This window comes from Lepisosteus oculatus, chromosome 7 (genome assembly GCF_040954835.1).
Source record: "Lepisosteus oculatus isolate fLepOcu1 chromosome 7, fLepOcu1.hap2, whole genome shotgun sequence".
In the NCBI taxonomy this organism is placed as follows: domain Eukaryota; kingdom Metazoa; phylum Chordata; class Actinopteri; order Semionotiformes; family Lepisosteidae; genus Lepisosteus; species Lepisosteus oculatus.
The window spans coordinates 44,658,726-44,676,958 of record NC_090702.1 but is presented as its reverse complement, the minus strand read 5'-3'; the positions used below and the strand labels follow the sequence as shown (position 1 = coordinate 44,676,958).

General features: G+C 36.7%; 1 protein-coding gene across 2 annotated transcripts in view; it reads right to left on the bottom strand.

The window, feature by feature from the left end:
• exoc4 (exocyst complex component 4) overlaps positions 1–18,233 on the bottom strand; it is a 218,359-nt gene that overhangs the window by 152,818 nt on the left and 47,308 nt on the right. For both annotated transcript variants that reach the window (XM_015352427.2, XM_006633281.3), the window contains exons 8-9: positions 8,731–8,876; positions 7,759–7,847 (exon numbers count right to left, since the gene is read on the bottom strand). In XM_015352427.2, coding sequence (XP_015207913.1) covers positions 7,759–7,847; positions 8,731–8,876 — 235 coding nt within the window. The remainder of the gene's footprint in view (positions 1–7,758; positions 7,848–8,730; positions 8,877–18,233) is intronic.

Genomic DNA, 18,233 nt, shown 5'->3' with positions numbered 1-18,233 from the left:
TCTATATATTAGCATACACCTCTTTTTATATCTTCATGAAAATCCATTATGGCAAAATGGGGAGATCTAGTATAGCTGATAAGAATCTGTTGTGTTTCTTTAGCAGATAAACAATTGGCTGTGCAAAGTGACCTATTTTTTAACTTTGGGCTTCAGAAAAGGCTCTTGAATAAAAAAAAAGCTTCAACAAGTACGGTATAAGCTATATATGACATATAAAAAGTACATACATCCTGCTACTGTATGGATAGGAAAAAGATTCCATTCAGTAATGAATTCCCAGTACACTAGGATAAAATATCAGTTCCCTACATGTCTGAATCACAGGAATGCTGTCACAAGCACCCCTCACAATAATGCAGTACCAATGTAACATGTTTTATTGGATTTGGACATAATCTACAAGCAGAACTCTAATGGAGAAAGGCACAGCTTTCGCTGCGTTAGCAGTCAACTGAAAGGGAGAAACATGAGCTTTCCTAAGTGTTATCTAAGGTCACGTTTTGTTATTAATCAAAACATTCAATGGTTTAGAAATATTCTTAGGATAAAATATTTTTATCAGAAACACCTCACTGTCTAAAAAAAGAGCACCACATGTTCAAAATACATTTAGATTACACGTGCCCATGTTAACAAGCCGTTCACAGATTCATTTGGCATAACTGAAAGCAATCAGTCTTAATGACGATAATAAAACCATAAAGAATTATTGTGCACTACATCACACAGCACCGTTACAGATGGCGTTAGTCCAAATCCTTACATTTCACCACAATGAAGACATATTTCATATATATACCAGAAAATCTCAAGAAATGGGAGATACCTGGGGCATTAAGTCAATGCTAATACTTTGAAGTATTCCCTATTTCTTCTGTTGGAATTACAACATACTATTATACTTACTATAGCAAGATGCTGGATAGAATTTCCATTATAAAAATGTCAGGCCTGCTTTCCATCATCTGAAAACAATACTTGTCTTCATGTGCAGAACTGTGATTAATTCAAACAGAACAAGGCACCTTCATGTTACGTTATTTTCTGCAGCCCACAAAGTAGGATGTGCTCAGATTTTTAATTTGCACTTTTCTCTCCCCAACGTGAAGTCAAAATAAAATTGACAGTAACAACAACGGTACTTTTATAGACCACTCTGTCACATAGGACACTCTTCTAGCTGTCCAGAATAAACTCATACAGCATGCAGAATTTAAATTGTTGTATAATCTGAAAGCACTTATGATATAAGAAGGTTTCTTTAAAATCTGAAGATAAATAAACAATGTATATCTACATTTTATATTAGTATTATCTACAATATAATAAGAAAAGTCCAATTCCTTAGGAGGCACACAACAGGAAAACTGAAATTAAGCTTAAAAGATAACAATTAGGTCAGAAACCCAATCCATTCCTCAATTCAGAAATTCATCTCACTCTATGGACAAGATCTGTTTATTGAGTTAAAAATTGGCTACTTCAGCAGAGCTGCACATTGGAGCTAGTAGATTGTTTTAACAGCGACTAATAGCATAATTTTCCAAATTATTTTCTCAAATTCTGGATATCATTCTATGAAGGATTTTATTTCTCAAATTATCCATTCAGCCATTTTCTGCCTCATCTAATTCGGGGTTGTGAAGGAGCCGACGCCTGTCCCAGCAAGCTACACCACCTGGATAGGACGCCAGACCATCGCAGGCCACACACAGACACAAAAATAGACATGTTCACATTCACACCAGGGCCACTGTTTTCACAAGCCAGTTAACATACCAGTATGCCTTTGGACTTTGGGAGGAAACTGGAGCACCCAGAGGAGACTCCCACAAATCTGGGGAAAACATACAAACTACACACAGATACCATCACAGGAATCCCAGAACCCCAGTGTTGAGAGGCAGCAATGCTAAACACTGCACCAGTAACTTACTGTTACATTTACAAAAGAAATGCAACCATGAATGTTTCATCCTCATGGGATTCTAGTATTTTGAAGGGCTATTTTGAATATGCAACAATAAATGAACAACAATTATGAACAATAAAGGTACACTGCCAAAGCAGCTTTTGTTTTCTATTGGTTGCTTGTGTTCTGCTGGAATTAGAAAATAATTTGTATTCACTTTTCCATTACCACAGTCATTTGACAGGTTTGAAAATTGACCACGTAAATTAAACTTGAACACAGACACGAGCAAAGAATCACTGTTATGTTCACTATTGCCTACTAATGCTTTCAGATGGGAAGACATATGGAACCATAATTACATTTGCACATTAACTTTATCTATTTAATTTCAAACAAAAAGAAATCAGTTCATTTGTGAGAGACCTCCTTTAGCAGAGAAGGTAATGAGTACCTCTTCAAATAGTGAATGTTTCTTATGATTTACACTGAATGCAGCAGTAGAACATTCTACTCATTACTCCAAAAGAATGAAAATAATACAGTACAAAACGTGTTTTGACTCCTAAAGACATAAAAGAACATTGCGATTGGACTTTAATCGCCTGTATACTTGAGCTTCCTTCCCTGTCGGATCAGGAAAAACATTTTAATTACTTCCAAAGCAGGCAGACTTTTGAACTTTTCAAAGGCAGTCAGTTTTATCTGTTTTCAGAAGATCATCACATAGCATTTACAAATACAACAAAAGCTCAGTGAATGAACTACACTGCAGAGAGTGTTTCTGTCAATGGCCTTTATCCTCAGCTGAAACAATACAACACACAGGTAAAGTAGGACGAGAGGCTCAGGGGACTGAAAGGGCCATCTTGATTAAGCAGTTGGACGCAATTCAGCCATACAGCTTAGAATCTGCTGCTTTAGCCAAACACAGCAGCTGGTTTCTGTATTATGCACAAAGAAAGTTTTTAATCTACATATCAGCATGAAACCAATAATACTCTGTTCCATGCCTTCAAAACATCTTAAGAGTTACATTCTCAGGCAGACTAATATTTATCACATGTCTCATTAAGAAACGTTGTGTAACAATCAAGGGCTCTCATCCTACACTGTAATATATATTCAAAACTTAATTAACCTCTTAAGGTTTGGCAACAACTCAAAAATGAAAAATATCTCTGGAGATATTGTTTGCTTCTGATTGACAGGTTCTTAATTTTGATTTGTAGCTTCACTACAAATGTAAAGGGTGCTGATTAAGCCAAGCCAAGTTTGATCTTTTCAATTATTTTTTTCAGAGTGGGCCGAACACAGCTTTTGTTACCATGGAATGTGAAATGTTCAGTGGAACAAAGATCTTTGTATATATAACAAAAAAAGCTTGGATTTCTGAAATGGAGGAGGCTTCTTAACTTATATTTAAAAATACGAGGGATTCTTAATTAAAAAAAACTATTTCAGAAAAAACACAAATAATCTTCATAGTTATGACAATTATTTATGCGAAATTGAACTTTATTGCCATATGTAACCGGTACATGTACTGATGCAATGGAAGTCTTACTTACAGAAAGTCTCTCGATTGTTAAAACAAAGTGCAGACAGTGCATCAAGACAATATACAAAGAAACAGTAGACAATCAACAAGTAAACAAGTAAACAGTTTGAATGTAAACAATGCAGACATGTAAACAATGACTGGAGATGTGCAATAGATAAGAAATCATAATGAGGTAGATGGTGTGTGTGTGGTCCGAAGGGCATGGCTAAATGTGTTCGCCAATCGCACTGCTTGTGGGTAGAAGCTATTGAAGAATCTAGTGGTCAGTGTCCGTATGCTCTTGTATCTCTTGCCTGAGGGCAGTGGGGTGAAGAGCTCATGCCCGGGGTGGTGACTGTCCTCTGTGATGGTCAGAATACTACCACGCCAGCAGTCCTCATGGAGCTGTTTAATCTCGGTGAGACCACAGCCGATGATCTTCTGGACCATACTGACCAGTGCCTTCCTTTCTCGCGAAGAGGTGTTGCCGTACCACACGGTGATCCTTGATCCTCATCGTTTGAGGCATCTCAAGAAATAAAGGCGCTGCTGAACCTTCTTCAAGATAGAGTCCGTGTTCACAGTCCAGGTTAGATCTTTAGAGATGTAAATTCCCAAAAACCAAAAGCTGGTGACTGTTTCCACTTCCATTCCAACAATACTGAGTGGGCTGTGAGTGTCTCCGAAAGTCCACTATCAGTTCTTTCGTTTTATTTACGTTCAAGTCCAGGTTATTGCTATGACACCACCTAAGCAGCTGTACGACTTCATCCCTGTAAGTGGACTCGTCATCATCGCTGATCAGGCCTATTATAGTGGTGTCATCCGCAAACTTAATGATGCGGTTGTTGCTGTGAGAACACATTACAGGGGCAGGGTCCTCAAAGGGCTCTACTTTCCCAATGAAGTACGCATTTTTTAGACATTTCTGCCTCTAAGAAGACGGCTGACCAGAGCTGCCACCCACAAAACGGAGATTGCAAACAATCAGTAGAACGGAGAGCGGTTGCATGCCCTACCTGAGACTATATAAGCAGACAGCCGAACAGGCAAAGGAGAAGAAACTGGCCAGATGACTAAAAGGAGGAGATTCTCTGTGTGAAACTGAGACCAGGAAACAATTCTCTGTGTAAGACTGCAACCGGGAGGAGAAGACTCGTGTGAGTAACCACCTACTATGTATAACCTGTATAGCGTGAGAGATGCTGTAAAAGAGCCTGTGTGGCTGAACAACAGTAAGTTTTCATTAATACCAGTAAGCAGCTTATTTGTCCGGTAGGTAGACAGGGAGTATACACCAGCTTAGGCAGTAGCTCAACAAAGACCTAGGTGTTTTAGTTTGTTGTTGCGTTTTGTGACTGGTATGTTTTTCACTTTGAAAATAAAGGAGCACTACTTGGAACGTGTTGGGTTAGACCCAGGTATTCTGAGAGCCTGGTCATGACCCTTGTGTCATCACACTGCTCTCAAGTGGTGCTGCTAAAACTAAACCTAAATTTGGATTTAGAGAATCCTTTCCCAAAACTCTGCCTCAAACACTACTTCTCTAAAGCACTCAGTGACAAACTGTACAATATATATGTATATTGTACTCATCATCCTCACATTATATCATTAGAATAAACTCACCATCAGAAACAGGTAAGAAAGATCACTTTAATATAATGTAAAAATAAGTTTTGACTTTGCTCTCCAAACACTTTTGGAGGGCACCGTATCATGGAATATAAGGAATGTTTCACTCTGACCGAGGACCCATTCAATACCAAGTGCCTTATCCACATCCGCAAGTGTCACTGGTCCAGACAGAGATATGGGATAGAAGTGAATCAGCTTAACTTCAGTCGGATCACATTTTTAAAAGGAAGCCAAACAAGACGACGCACACTTTTATGGAGCATTCCTTTGGGTTTTTTCCAATGCAGATCTGACAAAATGCACTAAGAAAGCACTGCCTCAACAAATGCTGAGAAAAAGAATCGGAGAAACAAACTGACAAATTAACATTTGGGTAGTGTTAATTACCACTCATGACTGAACACAAATAGCATCCTGCCATCACAGATACTTTCCCTATATCTTGCAACTGACCATAGTAATTAGCCACAACCACTACCATATTGCTCATCTAAAACAACACACTCCAGAATAATCCAACAGGAAAGTTACATTCAGTCTATTGGAAATAGGTTAAGGAACACACACTAGCTATTTTTTCACCTCATGGCCTTTAAAATCAGATGAAAATGCCCTTCGCTGTGCACAGTAATGAAGGTACTGTATGTCTGAATCAAGGCATTACATTTCAACATTACATCTCATGACCTAATCAAATTATAATCTTTTTTCAACAAAGTCAGCCTATTTACCCTTTATAATTATTTCTGTTCAGTGCGGAAATAAAATCTTTTGAAACCTTTTCAATGTTTCATGAGCTATTTTAAAATTACAACCACCACTTTTGAAGCCACTCTGCATCTTTCATGTCACTTCCTCGAATCTTGATTCTACCATAAATTTTGAAAAATGTACATTTTTTATTAGGATAATCAAAAGATCTAAAGGGTCCAAGACAGAAATATGCCAACCTCCACTGCTCAAAATGCACAGATTAGATAAGGGTTGTTTCATGACCACTCTAACCAGGCTTTGATCTGTGTAGATCTCTATCCTCTGCAAGGTTCCATTACCAATTTCCATTGATTTTTATATTTTATGAGGTATATAGGCAATAATCTGAGCTTAAGATCTATCCACATCTAAACGTACAAAGAAGAAAATGACGTTTTAATTGCATCATTTTTGATTATCCTGATATTAAAATCCACCAGGTTACTATAGTTTACAAAGTTATCCTATTTACCCAATTTGTAGTTCACCCATTGTACCAAAAATACTGTTCAAGAGAATTAAGTCAAGGCTTTTGAATAATTTGACTTACTGTAAAACAGATACTCAAGAAGTAGCACACCCAAGTGACAGAATCCCGTGTCTGAACACAATCTATTTGGATTGCTCTATTTTCTAGTGTCAAATGAGCTAGAAAAAGTCACTTTCAAGTACAGTTAAAAATCCCAGGGTGTTTCTTGAAAGAGGTAGGGTGTTACCTCAGCATCCTGGCCAAATTTCCCATTGGCCTTTACCAGTCATGGCCTCCTAATAATCCTCATCTATGAATTGGCTTCATCACTCCCTTCTCTTCCCCACTGATAGCTGATGTGTGGTGAGCGTTCTGGCGCACTATGACTGCCATTGCCATCAGTCAGGTGGAGCTACACATTGGTGGTGGTGGGGAGTAGTCCCCATTACCTGTAAAGCGCTTTGAGTGGAGTGTCCAGAAAAGCACTATATAAGTTTAAGGAATGTATTATTATTTTTATTATTAAATGAATGTCTTGCACTCAGGCTAAGAGAACTAGATATTTTCAGTCTTGAACAGAGAACATAAGTGTAAACAATGTGGTTTATAATGCCATGAACAAGAGGCATGTCTTGACCCAAGATGTTGTACAAGTATAGAAAAAGCAACTCAGCCATATTGTTGAAGCCAGGAACCTGTCTGGATATGTTTTCCATTAGCTTCTTGATACCAAACTAGCAAGAAGGGTTGAGTTGTTGCATTTGTTAATACTTGCAACATGAACAATTATTTACAATTTTGTTTTGTCATTCTAATTAACACTGGATCAGAGAATCTCATTCCAGAGCAGTTATCCCTCTTGTCTCTTTAAAACTAAAGTATCTAGTACAAATCAAACTAATGAAACTATGTTTAACTGCACTCAAAAAACAGTTGATTGTTTTACTAACATTTTGCAGTTTACATCACATACAGGTACTTTTGTTAATGTTTATGTATGTAGAGTGCGTGCTTTGCAATTTTCTATTTATGTATCCTACTTTAACATGTTACAGCACAAAAACAAAATATTATCTGAATAACTCAGGACTATCCCTCCATAGGTATAACTCGAGCAAGGGGAAAGTGGAGCTGTAAGGGATTTTCAGATAAAGAGCTATGAATCATCTTCCACAATCAGGCAATCAGGATGTCTGATCAAAACAATATACAGAGCCTGCCTGTGCAAAGTGGAGTATTAAAAACAAACAAACACCGCTGATTGAAATTGCAAGGTTATGTAAAAAAAACAGTAACAACTTCCGAAGCCTGCAGTCCAAACAATGAACTCTACTACTCCTGCAGCTATTATTTCCTGCAGCCCAGTCTGGGGCACATTTTTCACTTGATTAAATTTGCAAGAGTCATCCTGTACTCTTTGTCTTCAGATGATGTACCTACCTTGCAGTTCTCCACTTTTGCTGTACAGCTCTCTCCTCTGCTCACGCAGATAGGCGCTCATGCTTATAGCGTGGGATGAAGATTCGAACCTGAAACACAGAGTTTTCCAAAAAATGTCAAGATGCGGTTGATTAGTGGTTTCTCTTACTGATATCTCCCAAACATTCAGAATGCAGCCATCAACATTAAAGCATAATCTCTACCAGTCATGTACATCCTTACTATGAAATGACAACTGAAGATTCAACACAAACTAATGCATTTTCTACAGGAATACTGAATGAAAGAATGGAAAAGCATAAATTTCATAGCTGACAACTATGTTTGTGTTAATGCTGTTATACCTTACCTCTTCATAAAAATGCATACATAACTATCACTTTCTCAAAGCATGGCACATATTTATGATCTATATTCATTAATAATTCAAGAATCTGGTTCCTTTTGTCCCCTGTAAAATTACAATTATTCACCCACGATCATTTGCAAATTTTAGATGGTAAGGTTTAGACGGGGAACTCTCTATTAAATTGCTGATCTTTTTATATCAACTAAATTTCTCATTTTATTTTTTCTGTCTTATTCAATTCATTCATCTTCAAAAACTTTCCTTAATGTACTACTGACCTGGACCTATAGGTGTTCGGATTTTTTTTAACGTGACGAGCCCTGAGACTTCTTGAATGAAGAGTTCTATACTAAAACAATGTACTTTGTATCTAATCACAAGGTTTAATGTAAGTGACTAGAAATTTATATATTATTTATATAAATATTTGAGTTTAAATTAAATCCTAGCAGACTAAACTCCTAAGAATTCATTAAAAATGTTATTTACAGTTGTTTTACAGTCTGTGTTCTATTAATCAAATTGTATTTTAAGTAGAAGTATTTGGATTATCAGGCTCCTAAATGATGTGTAATGACTACTGCTGAGCAGAATCAAGTTTTCCCAGAATTAACATTTCTTACTTGAAAAGGGACTGCTTGGGCCTCTGGGGTTTCTTTTTGCCAAAGAAGGTAGCAAAGTCACTGCCAGAACTGGCGTAGGTGAGCTGAGCTGTGGGCTCAGAAGCACTGCGAGTGTTCTTCACATCTAGATAATCCATCAGCAACACCTACACAAGGGGAATGCAAGACAGATGATAAACCCCAGACCTCTTTATCACCCATATTTACATATTTATTTTATTTCCATGTTCCGGTGCACCAACTAAAATACAAGTTCTTTTGAAAACAAACCACTGTGCACGTGTCTCGAACTCATTCAGGAGCCACATTAGTCAAAGCTTTCTCTGGTGTCGTAACTGCTTAATGACAGGCTTGACTTCTTCTCATTGATCACAATCAAAGCAATCTTTAATTGCCATTAATCAGAATCCGCACACACCTGTGATCTCAATAGTAAAAGGCAACATTCTGTTTGATGAAATACAGAAATCAATTAATTTTTAACTTAAAATTACAACAATTTCATAAAACTGTTACTGAATTTTGTTATTAGATTAAGAAGAAACATCATTTAGCAAAATGGACACTATCACTCAATTGTCAAGGTCAGGTATCCAAAGATTAATCAACAAGTACAGGGAATTATTATATGCATCTTACAGACCAAGGGCTGGAAGAACTAAAAGCTGTTTAAACAGGAATGAGCAATGCTTGAAGTTAATATCCTTACAATCAATAGCATTACCATCTTGTAGTGTCATATCATCATCAGATAAGCAAAATTGGGCCTGGTCAGTATTGTGATGGAAGACATTTAAAAAAAACAGGATGCTTGTCACTGGTTGACCAGTAGGTGGCAGTCTTTCCTATGGAACCAAACTTCCAATTCTCAGTATGGTGACAGGGGACATTGTACCATAGAAGGTGACATCTTTGGAACTTCTAATCCAAGGTCTCGACTACTTGGTCATTAAAGATCCTATGGCATGGGTTTAAAGCGTGTTATAAACCATGGTATCCTGACTAAATTACACTTCAGGTTTGATCAATCTGCCCTACCTACCCTAAAGGTAGATTTTTACCCTTAACTCAAGTGGAGAAGTAATTCTGCACTCCTCCAGTTTTATAATGGGTATAGAAAGTCACAAACCCATTTCAAAATTTGTACCTTTTGTTGTATGAAGCTCTGAAAATAAAAAACAAAATTAAATTAGGCTTTTTTATTTACACACAGTGACCCACATTAGCCAAGTGAAAACTATATAAAACATTCTGAAAATTAATTAATATTACAACAGTAAAATAACATATTTGGATAAGTGAACACCCCCCTTACAATTGCATTTTTAAACTTGCTCAGGTATAATCACCTTACAGATCACACAACAAACTAATTGGCTCCCACCTGTGATCAACTGTGGTGATTTTGATTAGTTCAGAATAAAAGCAGCTTTTCCTAGAGGATCCCACGGCTTGGAAGTGCATTTCAAAGCAAAGAATCCACTATGGGCAGAAAGGTGCTTTCAAAAGAACTTTGAGATGAAATTGTGGAAAGGCACAAGTCAGGAGATGGGTATAAAAACATTTCCAAGGTTTTAAGTATCCCATGGAGCACAGTCAAGACCATCATTAAGAAGCTGAAGGCGTACGGCACCATCCAGACCTTGTCTAGATCAGGCTGTCTCTCCAAACTGGATGACCAAGCTAAAGGAGACTGATCAGAGGGGATACCAAGAGGCCGATGGCAACTTTGAAGGAGCTACAGGCCTTTATGGCAAAGACTGGTCATTGTGTGCATGTGACAACATCACAAGCGCTCCACAAATCTGGCCTGTATGGGAGGGTGGCAAGAAAAAAAGGCACATCAAGTATTGTTTATGTTTTGCTAAAAAGCACCTTAAAGATTCTGTGGCCAAGTGGACCAAAATCAAACTTTTTGACCAGAATGTAAAACAGTAAGTCTGCCGAAAACCCAATACATTTTACCACCCAAAGAATACCATTCCTACAGTAAAGCACGATGGTGGCAGCATCCTGTTGTGGGATTGTTTTATCCTCAGCTGGGACTGGGTAACTTGTCAGGATAGAAGGGAAGATGGATGGTACAAACTACAGGCAAATTATTGAAGAAAACCTGCAGCCCTCAGCCAGGAAGTTGAAAGTGGGAAGAAGGTTCACCTTTCAACATGACAATGACTCAAAGCACACCACCAAAGCAACTGTACAGTGGCTGAAGGACAGGAAGGTGAATGTCCTGGAGTGGCATAGTCAGAGCCCTGACCTAAATCCCATTGAAAATCTTTGGAATGACTTGAAGAGGGCAGTTCATCAACGGTCACCACGCAGTTTGACTGAGCTCGAACAATTCTGTAAGGAGGAATGGGCAAATATTCTTCCCTCTAGGTGTGCAAAGTTGGTAGAGATGTATCCAAACAGACTCAAGGCTGTAATTCAAGCAAACCACCACATATTAATTCAGGGAGTGTTCTCTTATCCAACCCAGGTACATGTATTCTACTTATTTTTTCACTTGGATGTTGCAAGGTACAATTTGTAAATAAAACTGGAAAATTTATTTGTCTTCTTTTTGGGCTTTAAGGCAACAAAAGGTGAGCATATTGAACGGGGGTGATGACTTTCTATACCCACTGTCGTGTGGTGTAGGTGGTGCTCTATTACTACTTGGCACAGAATGGCTGCCATGTGTCACCATGTGATATCTGCATTCAATAGTGGAAAAACCTAGGTGTGAATCTCTAAGGAAACCTGATGTGTTATACCATTCTTCCTTAAACTTTATCACAAGCACCCCCATCAACTCATTACTGAAACCTTTATTCTTTGTCTGATTGACCCTACTTTAAATTAATTTACAGACCTTAAACTGGGAAATCTTATCTTAAGAATGTATTGGCAGTTCTCTGTACTATCCTACAATTTAAGACACTACCTTTAACACACTGAATCTCCCAAAAGCATTTACTACCTTGGATGCCAGTCAAACTGAAACTGGCAGAGGCTAGCTTGTCATTGTAAATTAAATGCTCTCACTTTGAAAAAATACAGGAGGATCTCGACATCCAAGAGCTTATCATTTGAGAATTCGGTTATCTGTGATTTGGTCTCAGCAACTGGGTCTTGGAGGAAAAAAAGAGCAGAGCGGGACAAAACTGAGCTGAACTGTTAATGGCAATCTTCAAATTATCAGAGCAACAGACTTGGATTATGAGAAGAATCTAGCTAGTGAGTGATCATCTCCCTGCCACCTTCCCAAGTATTCACTACCCTGCATTCACATCCCAGTCTTGTTTTTATACTGCAACAAACACTCTTGGTTCTGCTTCAAAAGCATGGGAAAGGACAGGCTGGAGATGACTTCACAGACTCACTGACAGTTTTACTGACTGTTTACTGCAGTGGGGCATGCTAATCACAGAGAGAGATTACGAGAAAAAGTGCAGGCATTCCCTGGAGGTACAGGAGGGATTCATGCTGTTGTTCCCGAAGTAAATTTCTATTCTTCCTAGGAAAATGTGAATTTTATATATTTTGACCTTAGATTTAAAGCAGTTTATAACCTCTTGGCCTCTTGTTATTTTTTAAGTTCTTTAAAAAGGGTTTAATATGAATCCAGAATACTCAGCTAAAATAATTAAAATTTAATGTCAAAAGAAAAAGGTATTTGAAAACCCTTAAAAACCCTCAAACCCTCTGTCAGTTCTTAAAAAAGACATAATACAGAATTCCACAAGCTTTTATACAGCATATTCTGAGAAGACTTTCAGTGGTTTGGAAGATCAAAAGGGGGACATACTGAATTAGATTGTATATTAAGGTGAGTATTATATATACATTTATTTATCTGAATAATATTTATTAATATTTATTTGTTGTTTTAATTTTGAAAACAGTTTTAGTTTATGTATGCATTATAGAAAACATAATAAGAATATAAGAAAAACACAAATATGCCTAAGTCTTCTGCACAGCAGTGTACTGTAAATGTTATCTACACCACAGATGTGAAGGGTAATTCTGATATGAGACTTACAAACTGCAGCACTTTGGATTTTTATATAGGTGTCCAACTCACATAGGCAGAAAACAGTGTGCAGTATTCTCATGCAAGTGCAGAGAGGCTGAATATTTTAAGAGTTATGTGTCTGACAAGTGGTGCGATTGCTTCCCCTGGCTTCATAAACAGCACATGCATTTAAAAATCCCAATATCTTCTGCTCTCACTTTGAAAAATACATAAATTGCACTTGAAGTACTTAAAAACATCTGTCATTTCTGTTCACAAACTGTGAATGCGATATATATTGACTTGAGATTTGAGGCTGTTCATAACCTTTGATATTATTTAGGCACCATTGCAAATGTCACACAACCCATAAGAGAAAACAATTACAGCATATAAATATATCTTAATTTTTACGACATAATTAAACTGCAAAATAAACTAACAGTAGAAAATTTAATCTATGGCATTCATTGAGCATTAGAAAGCAAGTGACGTTATAATTCTGTCTCTGTATTAATTGCTAATGACGAACTGATGTACTGATGGAAGTAGCAGAGTATGTAACCTTGGACTTAATTAAACGCCAGCTTTTACTGATGGAGAGTCCAGCCTGCTTAAATTGCATTAACATGAACTACTGAACTTTTGAAGCAATTAACCACAAAGGCGCACAAAGTATGTTTCATGACAGATTAAGTATAGGTCTTCAGAATAAAGCAGTGCTTCAAAAATTACACAGACATCAACATTTTGTTTTAAAAAAGCACGGCGGGGTTTACTCAACAAGTTTGAGGTCTGTGACTGACCTTTGTGGGATATAAATCTGTTTAACAGCTAATCCGCAAATAAAATGTTAATGGCCTGATAATATTCCTTGCCTGTATCCTGTAACTGCTAATAGATAATAAGATCACAAATTTGTTTCCATTTAAGTGCTGGGAAAATCTTAAGCTTAGTTTCAGACTAATAAAAGATGGTTTTCCTCCAGGAGACAAGAGATGATTAATTTTTTTGTGAAAGCTGTAAATTACCCTCCACCCTCATTATACCAATAACCGTTATATATGCATCTCGCCCAGAAGGTAACTATTCTTCTGCTGTCAACAATATTAAATCTTATTAAAATCACCTTTATTGCAGCAGGCATCTCATTAAACTGTGCAACTTTCTTGGCTACGAAGGACACGGTTATAATGTGCAAGTAGGATAGGATAACTCAATTGTGCTGTTCACAGATGAACTGAACTTTGTCAAAACACCTAATTGAAGAACAACACTTTATTGCTTCCAAACAACTGTTTAAAAGGAACTGTTACAACCTGTATTCATAAGCACATCTTTAAATGTCTATGTTGTTTGAAGCATACAGCAGTAAATTAAAAAATATAAGAGCAATTAGTACCGAGTGGCAAAAAAAGAGAAAATGATCCAATTTAGTTTTGAATATGCTGGGCACGTTTTCTACGAGCACCGTGAAAACATCTGTACGCACTGCACGGTTTCTCTTAATAAGAGCAAACAGTAATGAGTTAGTGTCATGAAGATGTTTACCGGAACAGGATATTCCTAACATACACACTTTAATAGAGGCAGAACAAACTAAGATATTTGTTTATAAGCAGATGACATTGGGATCATGCTTTAATTAAACATTCATTATAAATTCCTTAAAGATCAGAAGGTAGGCAAAATAAAGGATTTTCACCAGATAATATTCTTTAATTGGAATCAGAGGACTCAAAGATCACTTGTTATGTTGTGTTTTTTTTTTTCCCCAGACAAAGTTATGGTTTGATTTGCATTTCTCTAAACATAATGCGATAATCCCTGAAATGCTGTCATGATTTAGGTTTACCAGTATATTTTAAAAACAGTTTTGTTGCTACTGATTACATACGTAACCAAATCCCACAATTTTCAGCTCTGCGGAGATTATCTGTAAGACCCCTTCTGTTCGGCTATAGTGGAAAAGGCTGTAACCATACCACTGTGGCCAATTTAAATATACTAACAAAATGTCCCTTTTTCCTTATTTACATACACTAAAAACACAAAAGGGTACATTTATAGAAATTTCTATGATAAATATCGGAAAATGCCATATATTCAACAATAACATACAGTAGGCTCATTGATGGGAAAGTTTTCATGATTTAGTCCATTTTCGTATTATTTGTGTAGCGGTGCCCGACATGATAGTTTTTACTTAATTTAATGTAGGTGTTATGTCCACAAAGAACTGCCGTGAAATCTGTGAGAAAGCTTTTAATTACTGACATGGATGCAACTGGATCGTTCAACTCTTAATTCTGCTCGTTCATACCTAAGGTACAAAATCGTTATCCGTATCTGATCATGACACAAGAACAAGGCATTAGCTCAAAATACAAAACTTTACATCTTTGTTAGAAGCTCAACACAGAAAAACACAAAGCCCTATACTTCTTTGTTACTAGGTCTTCACAGTAATGTGTGGGTTTACAGGGATGCCTCTATTGTTAACGTTTAGATATGATTCAACATTTGTGTTGCTTTCAGTAATAGTATTTGCCACTGCCTCCTATTCCTGTGCTATTGATCTGGTTATTAGTAACATTTGCCATTTTCCACATTATTGATCAGTTAGTAATAGTGTTTAATGTAACTGGAACTTAATAATACATTGAGATTTTCAAACAGTTTATTATGTACTCTGTTTGTTTCCTAGTGGAAACTATCTTACTTTTCAGTGTTCAGCTCACCAACAGATGTGTTTCTAATAAAGCCTACCTGTAACTGGACAGCCATATGTTTGGAGAGCTACCTGTTCATGTTTTCTATTTTATTTCTAGAAGGAAGTGAAAAGTAAAAAGTGAAAAAAAATCCACTTGGTCCTGTTCTGACAATTATTTCTTTTTTTTTATTCAATGGGTTGTGGGAGTCTGAAACAAGCTACCTAGCTAACCATGTGATTGAAGCTGATGCAGGACGAGATCAATTATCTGCTAGCAACCAAATTAAGTACATGGGTCTTCTCTTCTTTGTGAGATTTCTTATGAAATTCTTAATTTCTAATTGAAATATTAATTTTTGGGAGAATATTCCTCATGAATTTAACAAGATAAATCTGAGACTGTAGATAAAATATTCATATAAAATATTTTAAAATAATCCTTCAATGAAACAATACGGACATGCCATCTATTTTGATGATGCATTAGTTATATGAACTAATGAGCATGTAAGATCGGGACACATTCTACATAATTAACGGCACGAATATTAATGAACTTCACTTTTCCTTATTGTATTTACATCAGATCCCTTGGCAGTTTTAAGATACTGTGGTCTTCTGCAATTTTGCTTTGTGTAGCTTGTTTAGAACAGTGTATTAATATAAAAGTGTCTGTCTCTGAGCTGCTGGTGCCTCGTGACTGAATCTAGTGTCAAGCCCTCCAGCTGCAGGGAACTGAAAAAGGAATTAGAAGAGACTTGGGAACACAATCAATGATGAAGTGATCATGCTGAAAGCCGTTCTACAGTGGCTCCTTCCAGTGAAAGACAAACGCAGTTACTAAAGGTCTTTATTAAAGAGAATTTCTTAAATTGTCAGAATTCCTGGCCTCTCATGAACATTGCAATTTAGCACCACTGTTGATTTAGAACTATGCAATTGTTATGGTGGCACTTACTCTTTTCCAAAGTAGTGTTTACGCTACAACCTTTTAAAGACAATATAACAAAATTTCACGTCTGTTTCGGTCAGTGATTTCAAATTCAAACTCTGGTTTGTGGTTCTCAAACTCTGCAAACCAACAAGTAATGTGCATTGCATGTACAGGCCAAAATAAGATGCGAAAAGGGCACATTCTCTCCAAGCTCCAAGACTTCTAAACGATGAACATGAGAATTAACAGATGCAACAACCTGACTGAAACAACACAATTTCATTAGACACGCTTATTAATGTAAACCCTGACACGAGAGGAGCTCTGACAGTGTCGCTGAAGACACAGTTGGTGTTTGCAGACAGCCAGGCTTCTGAGATGGGTTTGTCAGTTTTTTTAGCACATATACACTGTCTTGTGTTCTCCCAGTCATTTAATTCACTAATGAAATGCAGGATTTAAAAACAACTCAATCTAACAGTCAGGATTACTAATGAGGTTGACATTTATCAATGAAGTAGTTCAAGTAGCTATCTGTGTAGGCTGCAAAGGAACAAGTAAAGGTTTATTCCACACTGAAAAGAGAAGAAAGGACACACAACTTTTTAAGCTGTGGAGCCTTCTTCGAGTGTGAGTTCGGGGTCACACCCAAAGAAGGCTCCACAGCCGAAACATTGTGTTTCTTTACTTCTCTTTTCAGCATGGAATAAACATTTTGCTTTGTCCATTTATCAGTGAAGTTAACAGAACTTTACAGATTCATTTTTAACAAAGTGTTATTCACATGCCAGCTTTTACTGTACAATAAGAGGAGACAAAGAAAGGAAAATTTGATTTCAACACTTTAAAACGAATCTATGTTACTGCACAGCAGGACATATTTGTTAACAATATGTAACATTTGGAAACTCACACTATTACCTAAACACAGCCATAACTGAAGCCTCGATAGCCCACAATTATTGCATAATACTGTATTATGCAGATTATACTTTTCATATGTAATTGAAAAAAGGAACAGAAGAACAAACAGTGCTGTGCAGTACACCTTACACAAGTTCAGATAGTTTTAATGCAAAGTACAATACATTTAGCACAGCACCTATTTAATGAAAAATAAAATATTGCTTGCAAATATTGTGATAAACTTTAAAGTGTAAGGTAAAAGTCTGTAAACACAATTAATGCTGAACTTAGGTTGGCTTGTGAATAACAACTAAAAAGCTAAAAATGAATCTGTAAAGCTCAGCATAATAGAACAGTTTAATACTCACGCACTTAAAAAATACTTGGCTTAATATTCCTCTGAAATATTGTTCTATGATAAAAGTTATACAGTAGATCATTAATTATTTGGTAACCGATAATCTAGTTTCCAATATTTTCTGGCAGTTAGAGCATATATATTCGGTGTTCGCATGAAAATCGCTCTAAAGTCGGCCCTCAGTCTGGTGATGGAGCAATATGCTGCTTTTTTACTATCGGTGCATTTCCTTCAATATATGCATTTCCAATGAATATATACTATATATATACATTGTAACTCATTACACTTTTATTTCTTCTATTTATTGTTATTTTTAAGAACAAACTGAGCCTATTGCCAGGGCTAGCTACCACGTTAATTAACATTGTCTATTATTGAGGGGAAAGTCCAATATTTTACAGACCAAATTCATTCTTAAGCAGATTTTGTCAGTTAAATCCAAGTGAATTAAAGTGAAGCCCACTAAACCGAAGATTTACTGTACACAACACCCAAAAATACTATGATATAAAACTGTGAAAAAAAACTTTGACGTAAGTATTCAGCATTCTTGAAAATCTGGCGACCGTTTATCCCTTAGACACTG